This window comes from Mus caroli, chromosome 12 (genome assembly GCF_900094665.2).
Source record: "Mus caroli chromosome 12, CAROLI_EIJ_v1.1, whole genome shotgun sequence".
Lineage (NCBI taxonomy): Eukaryota > Metazoa > Chordata > Mammalia > Rodentia > Muridae > Mus > Mus caroli.
Window position 1 is genome coordinate 22,858,296 of NC_034581.1, and position 20,101 is coordinate 22,878,396.

The 20,101-nt window shown below is 45.5% G+C and overlaps 1 protein-coding gene across 6 annotated transcripts in view; it reads right to left on the minus strand.

Moving 5' to 3' along the window:
- The window catches only part of Rnf144a (ring finger protein 144A), a 110,554-nt gene that overhangs the window by 14,870 nt on the left and 75,583 nt on the right, over positions 1-20,101 (minus strand). For all 6 annotated transcript variants that reach the window (XM_029484624.1, XM_029484622.1, XM_021178953.2 and 3 more), the window contains 3 exons: positions 16,167-16,312; positions 2,027-2,131; positions 1,804-1,864 (listed from right to left, as the gene is read on the minus strand). In XM_029484624.1, coding sequence (XP_029340484.1) covers positions 1,804-1,864; positions 2,027-2,131; positions 16,167-16,301 — 301 coding nt within the window. In that variant the 5' untranslated portion in view covers positions 16,302-16,312. The remainder of the gene's footprint in view (positions 1-1,803; positions 1,865-2,026; positions 2,132-16,166; positions 16,313-20,101) is intronic.

Below are 20,101 nucleotides of genomic sequence, written 5' to 3' on the forward strand. Positions count from 1 at the left end.
TCAAGAGCCAGAAACTTTTGGACTCAGCCAAAGTACTGGGAAGGGAAAGAAAGCTTAAAATTATTTGATAGGAAAATCTACCAAGCTTCACTTTGGAATTAAACCTCATGTCACAGAAAGTTCATCTCCCTGGGATCTAAATGACCTCCAGTGTCTGTTAAGATCCTCTGAAAATGAGCTTAAAAGAGTCTGAGATTCTCAGAGATCCAAATGAATCAATTTTATAGCTCCTCATTCTGTCTTTAATGCTGTGTGACAGTATATTTAAGGTAAGGTGTCCCAAAGAGAAAGATGGACGCCATCTAAAGAAACAAACCCTGGACAGCAAATTTTGAAGCCACTAAAGATCCTTATTGACCTGCTGGAAATTTTATTTCACCTAATTTTATGAGCATGTATGTAGTTTGTATGTTTGTCTGCATGGATGTACATGGCCCTCATGCATGTGGTGCTCACAGAGGCCAGAAAAAGGGTGTAAGACCTTGCACTGGAGTTATAGATGATTGTGAGCCACCACCTGGATGCTGGGAACCTAAGCAAAATCCTGCTGAAGAACAACTATAAGTGTTTTTTGAGCCTTCTCTCCACTGCCCTGATTGATCTTTGAAGTTGTCTATATGTACACATGTACATATAAAATACAGGTATACATAAAAGTATGCATATATTATATTTTAAGAAAATTAGAGATTATCATTAGCATTTCTCCTATTTTCTTTTTAAGCTTGATACCCTGGAGTGTCCACAGCCCCTCGTCACAGGTGTCTCCCGCTCTGAATTTTGCATTTCCATGTAAGCACATCACTTTGGGATATGGCTCAGAAGCAGACCTCGGTACAGGCTCACAGTGTCTAGGGAGAGGGGATGTGGTCACAGGAGCTTCCACTGCACTGTCAATCAGAGCACTTACTGGATGCCTTCACAGAGGCTCTGCAGCAGAAGCCACCTGCATCGCAGTCTCTGATCTGCTCTTTGCAGGTGACCTCAAGTCTCTGAAATCGGAGGAAAAGGGTTCTGTAGGTTCTTTCAAATACTATTTCATGAGTGCAGAACACCTGAGAGAGCAAAGATGAAAAGTTCCCCAGGCATCCAACATGTCTCAAGCTTAGCAATGTGACCATCAAAGTTAGTCCTCCTCTCATTCCACTCCACCAGATTGCATCTAGTAGGAAGGTCTGTGAAGGGCCCAGCAGAAGGGGAGGAGTTGGCCCTCAGAGATGAGTGTGTAGCCAGACTCCTACTGGAATTTCGAAACCAGGGAAGTCACCCAATAGCCATAGGTAAGGGCACAGTGGACCTTGGTATATCAGGCCTGTGATACTGAGGACCAAGACTCATTTACTCATGAGCACAGCTAGCTAAGCCGCAAGGGGCAGTGAGACAGGGCAGGCTGAATCTAGATTCAGTGTTCTACAATGGTACCTGCAAGGAGTGCCCAGCTTTGGGACTTCCTCCCATGCCTTTGGGGTTTTTCAATGCAGGAGAAATCTAAAAGTTTCCAAAACCAAATAAACCCAAACCTGGCTGAAGAACAATGTGAACCAGGGATCTCTTTAAGCCAACAAGAAGCCCCAATCTCTATATATACATAGTGTCTCCCAGATCCCTCCTAGTGCTAAATAGATCACATACCCAGGGCACCAGACTATGAGGCTCTCAGAGGATTTCACACCATTATTCCAGAGGTGCAATATTTCACTCCCACCAAATCATGTACACTCATCTCTCCCAAAAGAAGGCTCCATAAAAGTTATCCACCTTCTGTTGTAGAATTCAAAGCCGGATACACAGCAGGCCACCTACCTCTTTCAAATTGTAGCTTTTTATATCTCTGCATTATTTCTGCGGCAACCATACACTCAATCTGAAAGGGGGAAAAATAAGATTTCAGGTAATGATGGCGATACTGAGAGGTCTAGAACATAATACAACATAAGGCCAAGCAGAAAAACACAGCATCCTGAGAAGCCAGACACAGTCAACCAGACACAGACAACCAAGCCATGTGCTCCCTCCCTGAATGTACCTCATTCTCCTGAAGGTGGCCCTGTTTGGGACAGGCAGCATCCGGGCAGCTAATTGCAGTTTCTAGCCCTTCTTTGATCAAGAGCTCAACATACTGTTTCAGGCACTGAAAGAAAGACAGAAATGTGTATAAGCACCTTTACTTCTCAAAGATCAAAGACAGAGTGATTTGTTAAGCAAACAGCTGTTAACCATAAGAAATACATTAACTATTAGACTGGCAAGATATGCCTACTGGGGCAATAGTGGTATGAATGCTACAGGAATAACCAAAAGTCTGGATTTAAGTCTAGTCATTAAGATAGAACTCATACGTGGTATTGTTCACTGCATCTAACATGTGGCTGTCTAGGTTCTAGGCTCTTCAGTAAACCTACTACCACTATTCTGCCAAATGGACATTGTATTACATTGCTCCTACGTTCTTATCCCCATACCTATAGAGTAGTACATTCTCAACCTTCATCAGAAAAGTTTCTTTCTTCAGTAGACAATGATTAATATAAGTCCCACTAGCCAATGTGCCCAGAGTAATGGGATAGCAATATTATATCCCCTACTCACAGGATCAGGGATCATTGGAGAAGAAGAGGCAGAAAGATTGTAAGAGCCATAGGGATTTCATGTCTTTGGCAAAACGTGTTTATTTTTTTTTGCCAGATGTGGCAGGGCAAGGGAAGAGAAGGAAGGAAAACATGGCAAAACAAAGGAAAATGGAGGGAGGAAGTAAGGAAGTAGGAGAGGAAGGCCAAGGCAAACTCCCCCAAAAGCCATTCTCAAAGCTGCTTTCCAGAGACTTGACTTTATTTTTTTTATTATTAGGTATTGATTTCATTTACATTTCCAATGCTATCCCAAAAGTCCCCCACACCCTCCCACTCCCACTCCCCACCCACCCTCTCCCACCTCTTGGCCCTGGCATTCCCCTGTACTGAGGCATATAAGGTCTGCACAACCAATGGGCCTCTCTTTCCACTGATGGCTGACCAGGCCATCTTCTGATACATATGCAGCTAGAGACACGAGCTCTGGGGGGGGGGGGTACTGGATAGTTCATATTGTTGTTCCACCCATAGGGTTGCGGATCCCTTCAGCTCCTTGGGTACTTTCTCTAGCTCCTCCACTGGGGGCCCTGTGATCCATCCAATAGATGACTGTGAGCATCCACTTCTGTGTTTGCTAGGCCCCGGCATAGCCTCACAAGAGACAGCTATATCAGGGTCCTTTCAGCAAAATCTTGCTAGTGTATGCAATGGTGTCAGTGTTTGGAGGCTGATTATGGGATGGATCCCTGGGTATGGCAGTCTCTAGATGGTCTCAGCTCCAAACTCTGTCTCTGCAGCTCCTTCCATGGGTGCCTTGCTCCCAATTCCAAGAAGGGGCAAAGTATCCACACCTTGGTCTTAGTTCTTCCCGAGCTAAAAACTGCATGGTACTGGTATAGTGACAGACAAGTAGACCAATGGAATAGAATTGAAGACCCAGAAATGAACCCACACACCTATGGTCACTTGATCTTCGACAAGTGGAAAAAAGACAGCATTTTCAACAAATTGTGCTGGCACAACTGGCGGTTATCATGCAGAAGAATGCGAATTGATCCATTCCTATCTCCTTGTACTAAAGTCAAATCTAAGTGGATTAAGGAACTCCACATAAAACCAGAGACACTGAAACTTATAGAGGAGAAAGTACAGAAAAGCCTTGAAAATATGGGCACAGGGGAAAAATTCCTGAATAGAACAGCAATGGCTTGTGCTGTAAGATCGAGAATTGACAAGTGGGACCTCATGAAACTGCAAAGCTTCTGTAAGGCAAAAGACACAGTCAATAAGACAAAAAGGCCACCAACAGATTGGGAAAGGATCTTTACCTATCCTCTGCTTGTGGACGTTGTACATCGTGGTGCGGAGCCTAGTGCGCACCACGATGTACAACGTCCACAAGCAGTGAGATTCCACCTCACACCAGTCAGAATGGCTAAGATCAAAAATTCAGGTGACAGCAGATGCTGGCGAGGATGTGGAGAAAGAGGAACACTCCTCCATTGTTGGACGTTGTACATCGTGGTGCGCACTAGGCTCCGCACCACGATGTACAACGTCCACAAGCAGTGGAAATCAGTCTGGCGGTTCCTCAAAAAATTGGACATAGTACTATGGATGATCCAGCAATACCTCTCCTGGGCATATATCCAGAAGATGTCCCAACCGGTAAGAAGGACACATGCTCCACTATGTTCATAGCAGCCTTGTTTATAATAGCCAGAAGCTGGAAAGAACCCAGATGAATGGATACAGAAAATGTGGTACATTTACACAATGGAGTACTACTCAGCTATTAAAAAGAATGAATTTATGAAATTCCTAGGCAAATGGATGGACCTGGAGGGCATCATCCTGAGTGAGGTAACTCAATCACAAAAGAACTCACATGATATGTACTCACTGATAAGTGGATATTAGCCCAGAAACTTAGAATACCCAAGATACAAGATACAATTTGCGCGACTTGACTTTATATACAAAGTATTGTCCGAAGCTCAAAGCCAGTGCCTCTCAACTGGTGGATCACTACCCCTTTGGGGGTTGCATATTATGTATTCTACAGATTGGATATTTACATTATGATTCATAACAGGAGCAAAATTACACACATGGAGTAGTAATGAAAATAATTTCATGGTTGGGAATCACCATAACATGAGGAACTGTACTAACGGTCACAGCATTAGGTGGGTTGAGAACCACTGCTCTAAGCAGTGGTTTTTGTCCAACTGCCTCAGCTTTCTGCATCTTCCAGGGCTCTCTGATAATGACACTGACTCCGCACATGACCCACTTACATCTCTCTGTGGATGAGAGAGGCTTTGGAGTTCTGTTTGAGGCACAACATGGTGAACTTGTCAGAAACAAACTCATTGTCATCTATGGGAGGCCCATCCGGGACAAGAGAGGGCAGGTAACCAGAAAAAGATAAGAACAGGATTATCACCAAGTATGTTAGGGTAACAGTGCCACCCCACCCCAACCCAGACAGCATTACTAACCTGCTATGAGGTGGCACTTGGCATGCCTTGTCTATGGAGATAACTGAGAGGGGAGCATACCCCTGCAGTCTTAGAGTCAAATACATTCAGTTAATCTCGGTGCCTGTACTAAGGCCATGGTGGCTCATCTGTGATATGTTTGGCTCCTAGTTCTCTAGATGATAAAAATCAAAATGCCTGCCTTGCTGGGCTTTTTATAGACAGAATAAAATGAAGAATATCCCAACCCTTGGTCCAAATCCTGTTATAGGAACTAAGTATGCAGAGGCTCTTGTCTCATTTGTCCGACTGTGTGATACGCCTTTTACAGTCACAGGCATAAAAAGTTCAAACCCTTAGCAACGAGAGCACTGCTTTACTGTCTATAATTAAATCTGTCTAATTGGGTCTCGGGGGGCGGGGGGGGGGGGGATCCTGGAACGTCTTAAACCAACGGAACTCAGAAAACTTGGACCACACTGGCTAAAATCCAATATAATGACACAGCCTCCTTCTCTCTAGAAGGGAAACACAACAATTAAACCAGGTGTGAGATGTATTCCCTGGGGAAGTCTCACAACCACATTGTTCAAAGGCTTGCTTATAACAACAATCGGTGAGTCATGTCTGGGGGGGGTTGGGCCTCTCCCTAAGAGCAAGCTCAGCGGGCTGATGGACTGCATCTCTGAGCAGCACACACCATGAGCTTATGTCATGAGAATATTGATTTGTTTACTACAGAGTGACCGCTCCTGCATCCATCAAAAACCAGCCACGGCCCTCTTCCAGATGTAAAGTGGGTCATGACTCACAAGCCTTGTTTTCCAATCTAATAGCAAAAAGATGTCTTAAAATGAACACACACACACACACACACACACACACACACACAAATCAAACAATCAGAGAAACTTTTGAAACAATAAATAAACATCCCCCAAACAGGAACAGATGCAGTTTCTGATATATCTATCATCTTTCTTTAATCAAATGCCTTCCAAGGACCAGACTGCTGTTAGTCATTTTGCCGCTGTAGCTCAACAAACAGTCCTGGAAACCAGAATCCCATGGGAGGCGTCATCACTACCATTTACCGAAGTGAAACTGAGGGCCCACCACTCAGGTCATTCTCTACAAATGCAGTCACTAAGACCCCAGAGCGTGTGTGCCTAACTCCAAGGTTGGCTCTATTTTTTTTTTTTTTTTGTCTGATCCTTCTATTTTTTTCCTCAATTAGGAGCTCCTTAAACTGGGTCTGATGACTCAGGCCTGTAATCCCAGAACTTTGTAGGTGAGACAAAAAAAATTAATGATAAAGGTCACTCTGGCTACACAGTGAGTTCCTGTTACTAGATAGCTGGTCATCCTGAACTAGAGAACAAGACCCTATCTCTGAAAGACAACACACACACCCACACAAAGTGTTAGGCACACCTACATTATACACACTCAGATGCACACACTGCACAAAACACTCAGATACACACACACACAGAGGCAGGCACGCACACACATATTACATACACACCCTGCACAAACACACACACATATACATGTTACACATAAACACTCAGATACACACACACACAGAGGCAGGCACGCACACACATATTACATACACACCCTGCACAAACACACACACATATACATGTTACACATAAACACTCAGATACACACACACACACACTCAGACACATCACATAGACACACACACAGGCAGGCACACATACATTGCACACACACACTGCACATAAACAGACACACACACATACACACTCAGACACAGCACATACACACAGCCTCTTGTAGCATAAGCAATAATTTTTGAAGCATCTCTGTTACCTCAAAATTTTTTTTTCACAGAACAAAGACTACATGTACTAAACTGACAACATCCAAGACAACACAGAGGCCCATCATAGCTTTTACTGTCCATTGGACACAAACCTAGAGACACTTGGTAAGAGCTAACATCAACTGAAAAAGTGCTTCAATCAGACTGTCCCATGGCCATGTCTATGAGGAATTTTCTTAATTGCTAAGTGATGGTGGAAGGCCCAGCCCACTGTGGGTGTTGACATCCCTAGGCAGATGAGCCTGAGCTATATAAGAAAGGTAGCATGAGCCAGGGAGCAGCCAGTTAGCAGACTCCCTCCATAGTTCCTGCTTCAAATTCTTGCCCTATCAGAGTACCCTCAAAAATGGAGTATCACCTGAAAGATGAAACTCTCATCCTGTCCTCTGTGGGTCATGATTTATCACCAAAACAGGAAACAAAGACACTCGGGATCTGTGTCACCTGGGGTCAGGAAAAGGCTTGGGAGAGAAAAAATGGCCCTAAGGACAAAGGAACTCCAGGAAAGGAGCATGGACTACGGAAAGCAGTGCAGAGTGGGAGAGGAACCACAGAACGTTCCAGGCACTACACTTTCCACTGAGGCTTCCAAGTCTTTCAGAGAGCTAGAGAGACAGATCTGCTGACTGGCCAGGACACTCCCACTCCACTGGACGCTTCCTGCCAAGGAACAGTGGGCTGCAGAAACTGGCCTGAACCTCCAGTGAGTCAACTATGAATGCTTTGTCTTCAAAAGCCTGCTTGGCTGCTGATCACCCTAGTGACAATACCCAGACACTGTGGCTCACACATACCCAGGTGGCCTAGGCGAATCACAAACCATGGTTTATAAAGACCACTCAGGGACAGATGCAGACCAAAGAAGTAGGCTCTGAGAATGGCATTTAGGGAGCCAGGACCTTGGAGTCACAGCTGGCTCTGAACCCATGAACCAGTCTTGTCACAGTGGGTACAACCTTCATCTAGGAACCTTGTGCCCTGGGTATGAGGTAAGCTTGGCAGACATGGGAAATGTCACTCTCCAGAGACATGCTGCTCCAGGTGACAGCTGGAAGTCAAGATTCTCCCAGCATTCCCAGCACCAGCAGTAATGGATGCCTTTCTTTCCCCTCCATCACCAGGCAGGTTCTCTGAAGGTCAAAAGAGTTTAGCATTCTCTCTATTACCTGCGAGAGAGTGACAGGCAGTGGGGAATCAGTGGTCTACAGTTGAGCCAGAACTCAACTGGCATGCCGTGTCTCAGCAGAAGACCTAGTGATCCGAGACAGCATCAAGCTGCTCCCACACGCCTGCAGATAACTGAGCTTCAGACTCCGAGACTAGCACTCTATACAGCATAGCCCTCTGAAGACAGTTTCCTGAGAACCTTGGGCAGCCCCAAATGCTTGATGTCACTCACAGCATCCAACATAGAAAAGTCTCTGAAAATTAATGAAATAAAAATAAAATCTAGACTTTACATGTTTAAAGAGAAGATGGAAACCACTCCTGTTTACTAGTCTGTATAAAACAGGGATTCTGTGTCTCCAGAGTAAATGTGGCTGTGGTGCCCAGCCCTGCCACTGGCCAAGTGCATATCACCACCAGCTGTGCGCAGGTACTAACCTGCTGCACCCTCCCAAGGCTTCTAAGAAGAGTTCTTTCATGCACAAGGGTACTTGAGCGTGTCTACTGCCAGTGTCTAGTTATTATGTGCATATTCCAGTTACCACTTGATCTGTGTTGATAACCTCCCTATTGGAAGGTGCGGTATTGCCTCCCAGCAAGGAGACAATTCTTAAATAGTGACCTTCACCTCCTACAATTCCTTACTTCCAACTTTACTTTTTAAAATGTTTTCATTATTAAAAATATTAAAACAAAAAACTCTACCTCCCAACCCTAGTAGTCTTCTTGTCCAATATAGAGAGGCCATCCTGGTCATGAAATGAGCCACCTGGTATCTGAGGAGTCCAGTGTCCAGTGTCCCTGTCCAGTGTTGTTGCATGATTCACTCTCACATCAGCTAATGCGCATCTCTCTGTTGACCTTCCAGGCTCTACACAGAAGCCATGACTTCTTTGATGCCTAGTGAAGAACGGGGCCTATAATTGCAGGTAACCAGAGAAGAGCAGTCTATGGCACTCTTCCAGGCTGCACACAGAGGCTCAAGACTATGGGTGCTCACTGAAATGACCTTTAGGGTCCACAAAGAGCCTGCCGCTATGAGCATCTGTCTTAGTCAGGGTTTCTATTCCTGCACAAACATCATGACCAAGAAGCAAGTTGGGGAGGAAAGGGTTTATTCAGCTTACACTTCCATACTGCAGTTCATCACCAAAGGAAGTCAGGACTGGAACTCAAGCAGGTCAGGAAGCAGGAGCTGATGCAGAGACCATGGAGGGATGTTCTTTACTGGCTTGCTCAGCCTGCTCTCTTATAGAACCAAGACTACCAGCCCAGAGATGGTCCCACCCACAATGGTCCTCTCCCCCTTGATCACTAATTGAGAAAATGCCTTACAGTTGGATCTCATGGAGGCATTTCCTCAACTGAAGCTCCTTTCTCTGTGATAACTCCAACTGTGTCAAGTTGACACAAAACCAGCCAGTACAGCATCCTATGAAGACACAGACTGAAGTTTAGATGATACAGGTGCTGACCTCTCTCTTGTCTAGGGTTGAAGGTCAAGTCGACATAGATAGTTTCTTCACAGGGAAATATGCTGCAACTTGAAGAAGGGGCTGACGTCAGAGCAGGCCTCTATGCCCGTGGGAATGTAAGAGAGTCTGGGGAGAGTACAGGCTAAAGTGTGTGGTGACGCTGGGAGTCTGAGTGTATCAGTGTGATACTTGATCACATTCAATTTCTCAGACTGGTAACACTTGAGGCCTAAACTCCAACAGGGACACTCTGAGAGACATGAATTTTCTAGACCATCAAAGATCAAACCATCAAATCACAAAGCCAGGAGTTTTATGTTGTTACATCATGATGACAATGGGCTGGGAGCCTGGTGAGCAAACTCAATGGGGAGTCTTTTCATCCCAGGTTCAGGGTAGACCTATTTGCAACACATCATAGACAGGCCTCTTGGGAGAACACAAGGACCAATTTGGGGATGGACTAGTCAAAACAGGGAGAAGGAAGGTATCCGTCTTCAATTCCTGCCTCCTTCTCAGGTCAAAAGATACCTGGCCTTGGGGACAGTAGGAAGGAACAGTAACTGGCCCATGGCGGGTGAGAACATGCCTACAGAGCAGCCCCCAGTTCCTAGCTATATTTATTTTTGGAAAAGTGATATGGGGTAACAAATTCTTAAAGACTGCCATGAGATATGAATAGAGATTGCTCTCCTTCCTGGGACATGCCACTCAGTCCTGCATAACAGAGCAATTGTCGACCACAGAGGATGCCATTGAACAGGCTGGTAGCAAGCATGGGAAGAGGAGGTGAGAAGATCTCTGCCAGGGCAGAGAAGATCTGTGGAGAAGTCGCTGAGTGACATCTAGGTCCCAGACGTGTACATGAGACCTGGGAGGCAGAAGTAAAGTCTACACAGCCAGGTACAGAGCAGCAAGGGCTTAGAAGGTTTGCCTCAGAGGAGCCCAGCTCTCAGTAGGGGCTGTGATGAACAGCAGACATGAGAGCCACAAGGACTGCCCCTCCTTACCCTGGTGACAAGCAGCTGTCTCTATATAGTGCTTAATCAGTAGCATGGGCTGTGACATTCTGCTGGCAGGAAATGAACTGTCACTTCTTGTTGCACAAAGAACCTCATCTTCAAGCTTGTGGCACTTGTCATATTATATATTAGTGCACACACATGCCAGCTTGGAAGACTGTGCCCAAAGCACTCAAAAGCTATGAGTGAGGAGGAGCTGGGAGCATTAAGGATGCTCAGGAAACTGTCCTACTTCAGCCAGAATTATGGGCTATGCTCTGCAGAACAGAGGTTGTCAAGACAAAGAATGGGCTTTAGGAGCACACAGCACAGCATGGTGCTGGGACAGCATTAACAGAAGTGTGAGTATGTGTGCATGCGCACGTGCACGTGGGGGTGTGTGTATGTGTGTGTGTGTGTATGGTGTGTGCATGGTGTGTGTATGGTGTGTGTGTGTGTGTGCATGTGCATGTGCGTGTGTGTATGTGTGTGCATGTGCATGTGTGTATGTGTGTGTGTAATGTGTATGTGTATGTGTATGGTGTGTGTGTGTGTGTGTATGGTGTGTGTGTATGGTGTGTGTATGGTGTGTGTGTGTGTGTGTGCGTGTGCATGTGTGTATGTATGTGTGTGTGTAATGTGTGTGTGTATGTGTATGATGTGTGTGTTGTGTGTATGTGTATGTGTGTGTGTGTGTGTGTGTGTGTGTGTGTGGTTTGTGTGTATGAGAATTCACTTTTGCCATTTCAGTTCATCAGCATCCCATGTAAAATTAATGATGACAGAAGCCACAGACTTAGAAACAGAGGCATACCCAGTAACAACTTGACCTTTATAATAACAACAGCCCATTACAACATTCCCATCTGTTGGTCCTTTATACCAGATGAAATCTGTCCATGTCACAGGCTTTTAGAAGCAGAACACAGAAAGGACACAGTAAACCTTTAGCATGCTCTGCCTTAGGGTTCTATCACTATGATAAAACACTGTGACCCAATGGAAGTCTGTGGAGTAAGGGGCTTATTTCAGCTTATAACACTCAGGTCACACTCCATCACGGAGAGAAGTCAAGGAAGAGACCTGCATGCAGGAACTAGAGCAGAGGTTATGGAGAAATACTGCTGACCGGCTTGCTCTTCATGGATTGCTCAGCCTACACTCTTAGGCCATCCAGGACCAAGGACCCCGGGGATCTCAGACTACCCTTCATAGGCTGGGACCTCTCACATCAACCATTAACCAAGACGAAGCCCCATAGGCCTGCTTATAGGCTAATCTGATGGAGACATTTCTCAGTTAAGATTCCCTCTTCCTGGGTATGTCTACATTTATGTCAAAACCTAGGTTTATGTTATGACAAAAACCAACCAGCACACACCCCAAACTATCAATGCATTATATCCCTAATCCCTTGTAGCAAGTATTGACGAGGTAGTTTTCTAAGAACCCTAAAGTCTGAGGTAGATGTGGAAATGCTTCACCCGTGGCATGCAAATTGTGTTAGAGAAGAGAAGTCCACTCAGGTCAGGAAGCTTTTCCGAGCACAGAACACAAAAGCCTGCTCTGCAGCCTCTTAACAAAGAAATGCAGTCCTGCACCTCAAGTCACCCCACCTAGCCTTTCTCCACCTGGTGGACCAATACCAGGATACTCACCTGTTCTGCTCATTGGTTCCCTCATCTGTGTACCTCTCTGATCCCAAAGAAGGGGCCCAACCACCAGACAGGAGGATGTAGGATGAGGGTAACCAGCTGACTCTTGGACCCTAACTCCATCTGGCAGAACAACCTGATTCAGGCTGTTCACACTCCTAGATTTCCCTGGGATGTGCACATGTACCAAGGTACCTAATCTCAAGAACACTTTTGGAAACTATTTGCTAGAATTTTCTCTGACCAGGGCCAGCTGACTCCACATTGTAAAACAGATTTTGTTTCTTCAAACCGTGCCAAGCCTACAAGCAATTAGGTACACAACCCTGCTGGACCTGCAGACTACTCCCAGCAGCAGAACTGGATCAATAAACAGAACCACAGTGTCTGGCGAAGACAAAAATTAGTTTAAACACCAGATGACTGAGGAGTAGAGAAGCTTCAGGTATGGATACAAAGGAAGCCAAGGCAGTGGGAGAAGCCTAGTCATGCAGGTGCTTTGTGGTTGCAGAGAGAGGAGGCGTGTGCAAAGGCTGTGTTTTGAAGTCTTTAGCATGGAGGGTATTTAATCTCTACATTCACAGAAATGTTCTGACTCTCTGCTTCCATGGTTCTCCCTACCTGCTTGGTCTTAAGCTCAGAGATCTATGCCAGATTCCAGTCCCCTGGCTGACCCAATCAATGGATCTATCTTAACTAACCAAGGAGTCAGGTCCTACAGCTGGGTCTTTCTTGGGAAAGGATTGTACTTTTGATCCAGAGTTACTGGTGACACCCTTCCTCCTCTTCACTGTCATGAAGAAATGACCACTGAAGTCACCCATCTATTAGTGACCCTTTTGGGAAAGAAAAAGAGCCCAGTCCTGGTATAAGCCATAGATATGAGTAGCTGGCACATACCACAGAGACTCGGGTGAGAATGGCAAAGCTGGTTAATACATCTTAGTGTTCAGAGACAACCCAGGTTCCTAATGTGGAGACCACAGACGATAAGCAGTCAAACTTATTACTCCACCTCTGGGCACTCTTAAAGTGATTCTCAGTCCTCACATTACCGAGAGCCAGGTCAGTCTGAGCCACAGAATCTAGAACCTTTGGGGCCAACATCTTCCATCTCTGGATCAAACGTTACTATTTCCCATGCAGCTGTCTCCCAGTGCGACACAGTTGTATCACTTTCCTGTCTGTCCATTCAGGAGCCCTAGCTGTTCTGTGGCTTGTCCATGTTCTGTGACCCCAGTGACCCCAGCAGAAAAGGCCATGTGCAACTGGCTTGGCACTTTGGCACTGCTTTGCCTTCTCTGCCAACCTATGGGTGTCCTTATTGCCTCAACCCCAGAGCTGCAGGCAAGATGACTATCTTCAACATCCTCAAATTTAGAAAATAGCCACGGGGGAAAAGTCACAACTTCCACAAAATTACATCGCTCCTTGGTACTTCTGGCCTGGCTTCTCTGAGAAAGCGGTGGCTGCATCTTACATTCCTTTGAGCCCCTGGCATGAGTTAGGGTTGTTTATTTGTTTTACAGGAATTCTTTAGAAACATGGAAACAACAACAACAATGGAATGAAAGATTTGGCACGAAGGCAGGAAGCATTTCAGGAGGAAAGAGCCTGCTGTGGCTCTGATGGCTCCAGGTGATTGGAGAGAAGCTGGTGCGCCCAAAGGCACTCAGAGTAGATGGATGTTAGGGGACTGTAGAAATGTCCCTTCTGGCAATAGGGAAGCACTGTGCAGAAAGCTATTTTTTTTTTTTTTTTAGCACAACTTGACAAGCTCTAGTCCTAGCCAGCATGCTGGCTAAGATCTGAGCCCTGCTCAGTGCATTAATCAGACGGGGAGAGTCAGTCCATCTTCTTCTAGTCTCCAGCCTCCTCTGTCCTCCCCTTCCTCCTGAAAACATCAAAAGCAATTTCCTCTCTAGCAGGTTGATGTTAGTTTTTCCTGGGGCTTTAATGAGGCACCTGGCTTTGAATGTGAGCTCCGGGAGTAAGATCAAATCACTTTGGTTCATGTCCTGAGTCTTTATTGATTAGCTATTATGAGTCCTGCACTAAGCTACATATTGAGGGGATAAGTAATGAACCAGAGGAGAGTCAGCCTAGGACCAGTTGGGAACAAGTTGCTATGGGCTTAAGGCTTAGGCTCCTAGATCTGAAGGCCTAAATGAAATAGGGTGCAGGCCCTGGGCAGGAGAGTGAAGACATTCAGGGCAGGGAGTTAGGAAAGACTTCCAGCCAAGTCCTCATCTCAACTCCATAGGCAGCTGCCCACAGTCTACAGTCAGGATGCCTTTCAAATTCAGAAGTGATGTTTTTGTTTTTGTTTTTCTTTTTTCAAAGAATATTCTAAAGAAAGTTCTCTCTCCACTTCTGTACCTTTAAAAGTAACTGTAGTGTTTTATTTTGCCATTCAGTCTTACTGGTATATAACGAACAAACGTGTATGTTTAAGCTGCCTGGGGTGACGCTTCGTGTATTTGCAGTATGTATGCAGTGTGTGCATTCACATGTGTGAATATGGGTGTGTGCAGAGGACAACCTCAGATGTAGAGCCACCCCTTCCACCGTGCTTCAGACAGGGCGCCTTCACTGTTTTCCTCGGTGTGAGCCAGGTTAGGTGGCCCATGAGTTTCTAGGGCCCCTCCTGCCCCCACCTCCCAGTGCCCAGTAGGAACACTTAGATGGCACAAGTTCCTGTTATGCCTTTGGCTTTGTGTGGATTCTGATAATCTGAACTCAGGAATTTACATTTGCAAGCCAAGGACCTGTTCCTACTGAGCCAGCTCCTCAGACCTGATGGCAAATATTCTGAGGTAATCAATTAAGCAGGTATCATATCCTTTTGACTTTGGGTTTATTGCTGTAGTTGCTCCTGTTTGCTTTGCTTCCATTCCAGAGAGAACAATTAAGCTGAGTCGATGCACCTATACCCTCAGTGCAGCACGCTAACCCATCCATCACATTACACATCATAGTCATATCACACAATTGTAGCCACGCCCTCAGATCACCACTGCCCTGTCCTACCTGCCCCATCTCTGTTTCCTTCTGTGCTCGGGGATTTGGGGGGGGTGGGGGGGAATCGGAAAAGCTGAGTAAATTTTTTTTTCCAGTTTTTAAGGCACTTCTTTTTTTCTGTTAATTTTTGTTGTTCTTTTCTTTTATGATGGATAAAAATCCTAAGTTTCAGACTAGAGAGCTGGCTCAGCAGTTAAGAGCACTTGCTGTTCTTCCCAGAACCTACATCACTGGCTTAAACTGCCCATAACTCCAGCTTCAGAGGATATGATGCCTTCTTCTGGCTTACACTGGTGCACACACACACACACACACACACACACACACTCTCTCTCTCACAAAGAAAGAGAAAAACAGCAGATACACATACATAGACAGAAACAAAACATAAAAAGAAAAAAGAAAAATCCATGTGTGAATTAGACCCAAACCCAAGTTTCCTGAATTAGGAATCTCTATATTCATACTGAGAACAGATCACTTGCCCTCAAGAAATTCTGGCTACAGTGTAAGAAAGCTGTAGACCTCAAGCTGTAGGCACAGTCATTCAGCCTCCAGCAGGGAGAATTAACACTAATGGCTACATATCCTAGCTACTCACGGTCCTCAGCTTAGCTCTGTCACAATGTCAAGTATGGACTCATCATTAAACTGAAAATGAGGTGTGGGAAAGCCTCCTGTCTGGCAAGAAGAATGTGTGCTGTGTCGGGCATTTATGCTGTCCCAGCAGATACCACAATCCTGCTTAAGTGATAGCTTGTGTGTCATAAGCAACTGTACTCCAGCCACCTGCTTGACTTACAGAAGCATCCTTCCCACATATGTAGGAGTCTGAATATATGTTTAGGCTCCCACAATGTTTAGTCCCAAGGTGGCTTGGTGCATCTGGATGTGAGAGCAACAAGCTCTTAGAGTATGGACTTGAGCCAAGAGACCCACCAGGGTACAGAAGATGCACTGGCACTGGGCGATGGTTGTCATCTGCTCCGCTGGGTATTCCCCGAGGCACAGCTTGCAGGACACCAGTGGGTCGAGGGCCAGGTCCCAGGTGGGCCGGTACCTTGCTGTGGTCATCGCAGAACAGTCTGAAACGAGAGACATACACACTCAGATCTCCCTCCTGTGGCTTCCATAGAAACAGGGCGAGAATTCCATCCCCTGGATATAGTGGGATAGGGTTGAGGAGGGGACAACAAGTGATTGTGGATGGAGACAACCTCAGAAGAGGTTTATCCAGGGCCCTTGCCTCAGGTCTGAGGGTGGCGATTTTACATTCTGGTGTTAATCCTCAAGACTGAAATGGATCATACCCACCCATCCTTTAACCCCTCTGAGATGCAATTGATAGTAGTGTGTTGGTGAAGTTTAGCAAGCATGGAAGGTTGGCTAAGATACTTCTTGCTTTTGACTCTTCTCCAGTTTATAGTGGAGAAACATCTGAGGGAAAGGACCTAATGAACCCATCTCTTAGGCCCTTCTTATTCTCACAAGATAAGCAGCTTCCCAGTGAACTACCAGTAACACCTTCACCCCTGTATGCCTCTTAAGCAACCCCATTTTCAAAAATGTTCAGTTCTGGACAGTGAGGGTCTTTGACAGTCAGGTTCACTTAAGGAAATCAAATGTGTACAACAGTCCTTCAGTGATGCTCACTTCCCAGCCCCCAGGACATTCTTTGCCACATCCAAGAAGCCTATGACTGATTCTCCTGCTCATCTCTGCTTGCCTGCTGCACACCACCTATGCTGTATTACTCATGCTGGCTGTTTGACCATCCATGATGAGTGACACAGCTAAGAGGACCATGGAGAGGGAAGAAGTAGACCACCAAGCTCCCAGGTCAACACCTCTCTAAGGATCCTCCCAGACATCACCTTTTGTTTACATAAGCAAATCCTTGCAACTGAGGATCTTAATTCTCACTTTGAGCCCCTGCCACTTGATTTTAAGCATCATGTACTTACCTGGGACCTGGTGTACTTCAAGGTATGCTTTGTGATTCTAGTAGCCTGCATTCCAAAGCCATGCTTGCCAAGCATTGAACTAAATAGCACTCAGTTAAAAATCCAGATAAACTCTCTAGCCATGTGACTACTCACCAGGTCTCCCTCCCCTCATCTTAAGATGAACACTGGCACACAGGAGTAGTGCTCATTGTTCTTTATGTAAATCTCATTCCGAATGAAGCTGACAAGAGTACCTGGATCCTCCAAGTAAGAGCAGACAGCAAAGTTCTGTATCCCCTAACCTCTTCCTTACAGCACAGGGTTGTACTCATAATGACATAGACACATACAGGAGGTAAATGAAGAGGAATCTGACACCACTATCAGCAACCACCAGCTCCAGCATCCAGAGAGACTCAAAGATGTCTGAGGGAGCGGTGATCTCGTTAATGCTCTCAAAGCCACAGAGAAGTATCTCCGGGGTGACCCCAAGTCCTGCCCAGTTTCAAAGAAGGATGGGATGAGGAGGGATCATGCAGATGGCCTCCTCCTTCCCCTGTGATGACTCATGCCAACATGGCTTTATCACTCACTCTAAGTCTGTAGTTCTCAACCTTCTTAACGGTGCAACCCTTTAATATAGTTACTTATGCTATGATTGCCAGCCACAAAATTATTTCATTGTTACTTCATAACTATAATTATGCTGCTGTTATGAATTATAATGTAAAGTATATGATATATAGTGCATCTGATAGATGATCCCCCAAAGGGGTCATCATATAGGCTAAGCACTGCTTATCTAAGAGAAGAATCCCATGATGCCGCCATATTCTGCAGTTAGCGTTAGATCCACAGTCTAAACATTTTCCACCTTTCCTTACGTTCTGTCATCCAAGGCCCACTGGTACCTGTGTGTAAGCATTCAATGAAGACAAACTGCTAGTTGAATTCCATACCCGATGCCTTTGAGAGAGAAGGCATCTGGGACTCAAAAGAAGCCAGCACAAACTGCACACATATAAGACAGATAGGACACAGTGAATAGTGGTGTAGGAACATGAAACAAACAAACAAACAAAGAAAAGTAGAGATTTAGGCACATGTGAGACCTGACCCCGGGAGCAGAGCTCAAGGAGACAAGGGTGTGGCCACAGTACTCTGGAATCATCCAGGAATAAGGGCTACCAACCTGCATTCAGGACAGGGAGTGGATGGCAGCAAGGAAGGACCAGCAGCTTACTAGGGCAGTTAATGGCTGCCATTAACTTATTCTGCACCAAGTATATTCTCTATTGTTATAGAGGACTCGTTGGCATAGATAAATTGACTTTAGATAGATGAAGTAGAGCCTTTAAAATAATTTAAAAATGTGTGCCCTAATATCGTCAATGCTGACAGGCTCCTGAGGATCTCAGCATTCTGGGGTACAAGGGGACACTAGCATTCTTCTACCCTGTAGAGTCTCTGCACTTGTGGAATTGCAGAGTGACAAGAGAGATAATGCTAGCTTGGTAAGCAAGAGACATTAACACATGTCAGGTGAAACAACTTGCTCATGTGTGCTCATACAGGGCATATCCATATAACTCCAAATTTATTATCCAAATGACAATGAACCCCAGCATGGGTTTTTAAGGTCCTAAGAACAAGGCCATGGTTTGCTGGTTGGCTGGTTGGTTTATAGTTCTATGCATCTTTTCCTGTTTATATCTCTAATTTTTGTCAAATATATACATTACACTCTACAAAGTGACTATACTTTGGTTAAGAATGGTTACTAGTCCTAAAGGGTTCACAAGCCTAAAGACACTCAGTCAAGCCAAAGGCTGATAAGGCTTCAAACTCAAGATTGGAAATGTCCCCAGGAAGCTGCCTCTGCTAAGTGATTTCTTGATCCTGGAGGGTAGAATATGGGGAACAGTTGTTGCTGATGATGTCATACAGACACAGGGTCGATATTTTGCAGGGCACTGTGCCAGGGATAGGAGGAAGGGATCAAATGGGCCTGGTTTCAATAATCTGCCACATAGTTAGGTAATGTTGGAAGGCCAAGGGAACCTTCAACTGTTTCTCTGTAAAACCCATGTAGTCACTGCACATGTTGAATTGCAGAGGTTAAAGGCAGATGATGCCAGCTTGGTAAGCAAGAGTCATTAAAACCTGTCAGGTGAGAGAACTTGCTAAACAACCCCATTAAGGCTGCAAGGGGAAGAAAAGACATCTGCAGAGCAGAGACAGGCCCAAAGCAATTTCCAGAACATCCAGTACAATAGCAGGGACTTTTGTAAGATGCAGACACCAAAACCTTGTTTGGTTATGAGCTGTTCAAGATGGCCAAAGATGGGACAGCAGCCTATAGTGGGTTACACAGTGCAGAAAAGTCGGGCTTAACTGAATCCACACAGTCCTGAGTCCTCAAACACTCTCCATAGGCTCTGGCCTGTGCAAGAGCAATTTCCTGCTTCCTCAACAGCCTCTGTCTCAGGCCACTGCTCTGTCCAATCTTACTCATTCCCAAGACTTGTCTCCCCCCAACTTCAGCACCCCACTCCCCTTCCTGTTTACAGTCTGCCTTGGAGCAGCTGGGAGGATTTGACTTGTATGGCTTCCTTTCTCCCCTTCCATGCTTTCCGCTTGACCCCCTAGACAATGAGTTAGCCCCTGCCCTTACCTCTGTCCCCTCTGCACCTGCCCCATCACCATAAGCAACTTCAAAAGCAGGACAGATTTGCATTTCATTTGCTACTTCTGTATTCTGTTTCTTATGAAATACATAGTGTTTTAACTATGGCCAAAACTAGGCTTCCAATAATGACAACAACACAACAACAACAGGACATGTAAGAAAAATGTCTATATTGTGTGAGAGTCCACCAGGGCCTTCTCTCTCTCTCTCTCTCTCTCTCTCTCTCTCTCTCTCTCTCT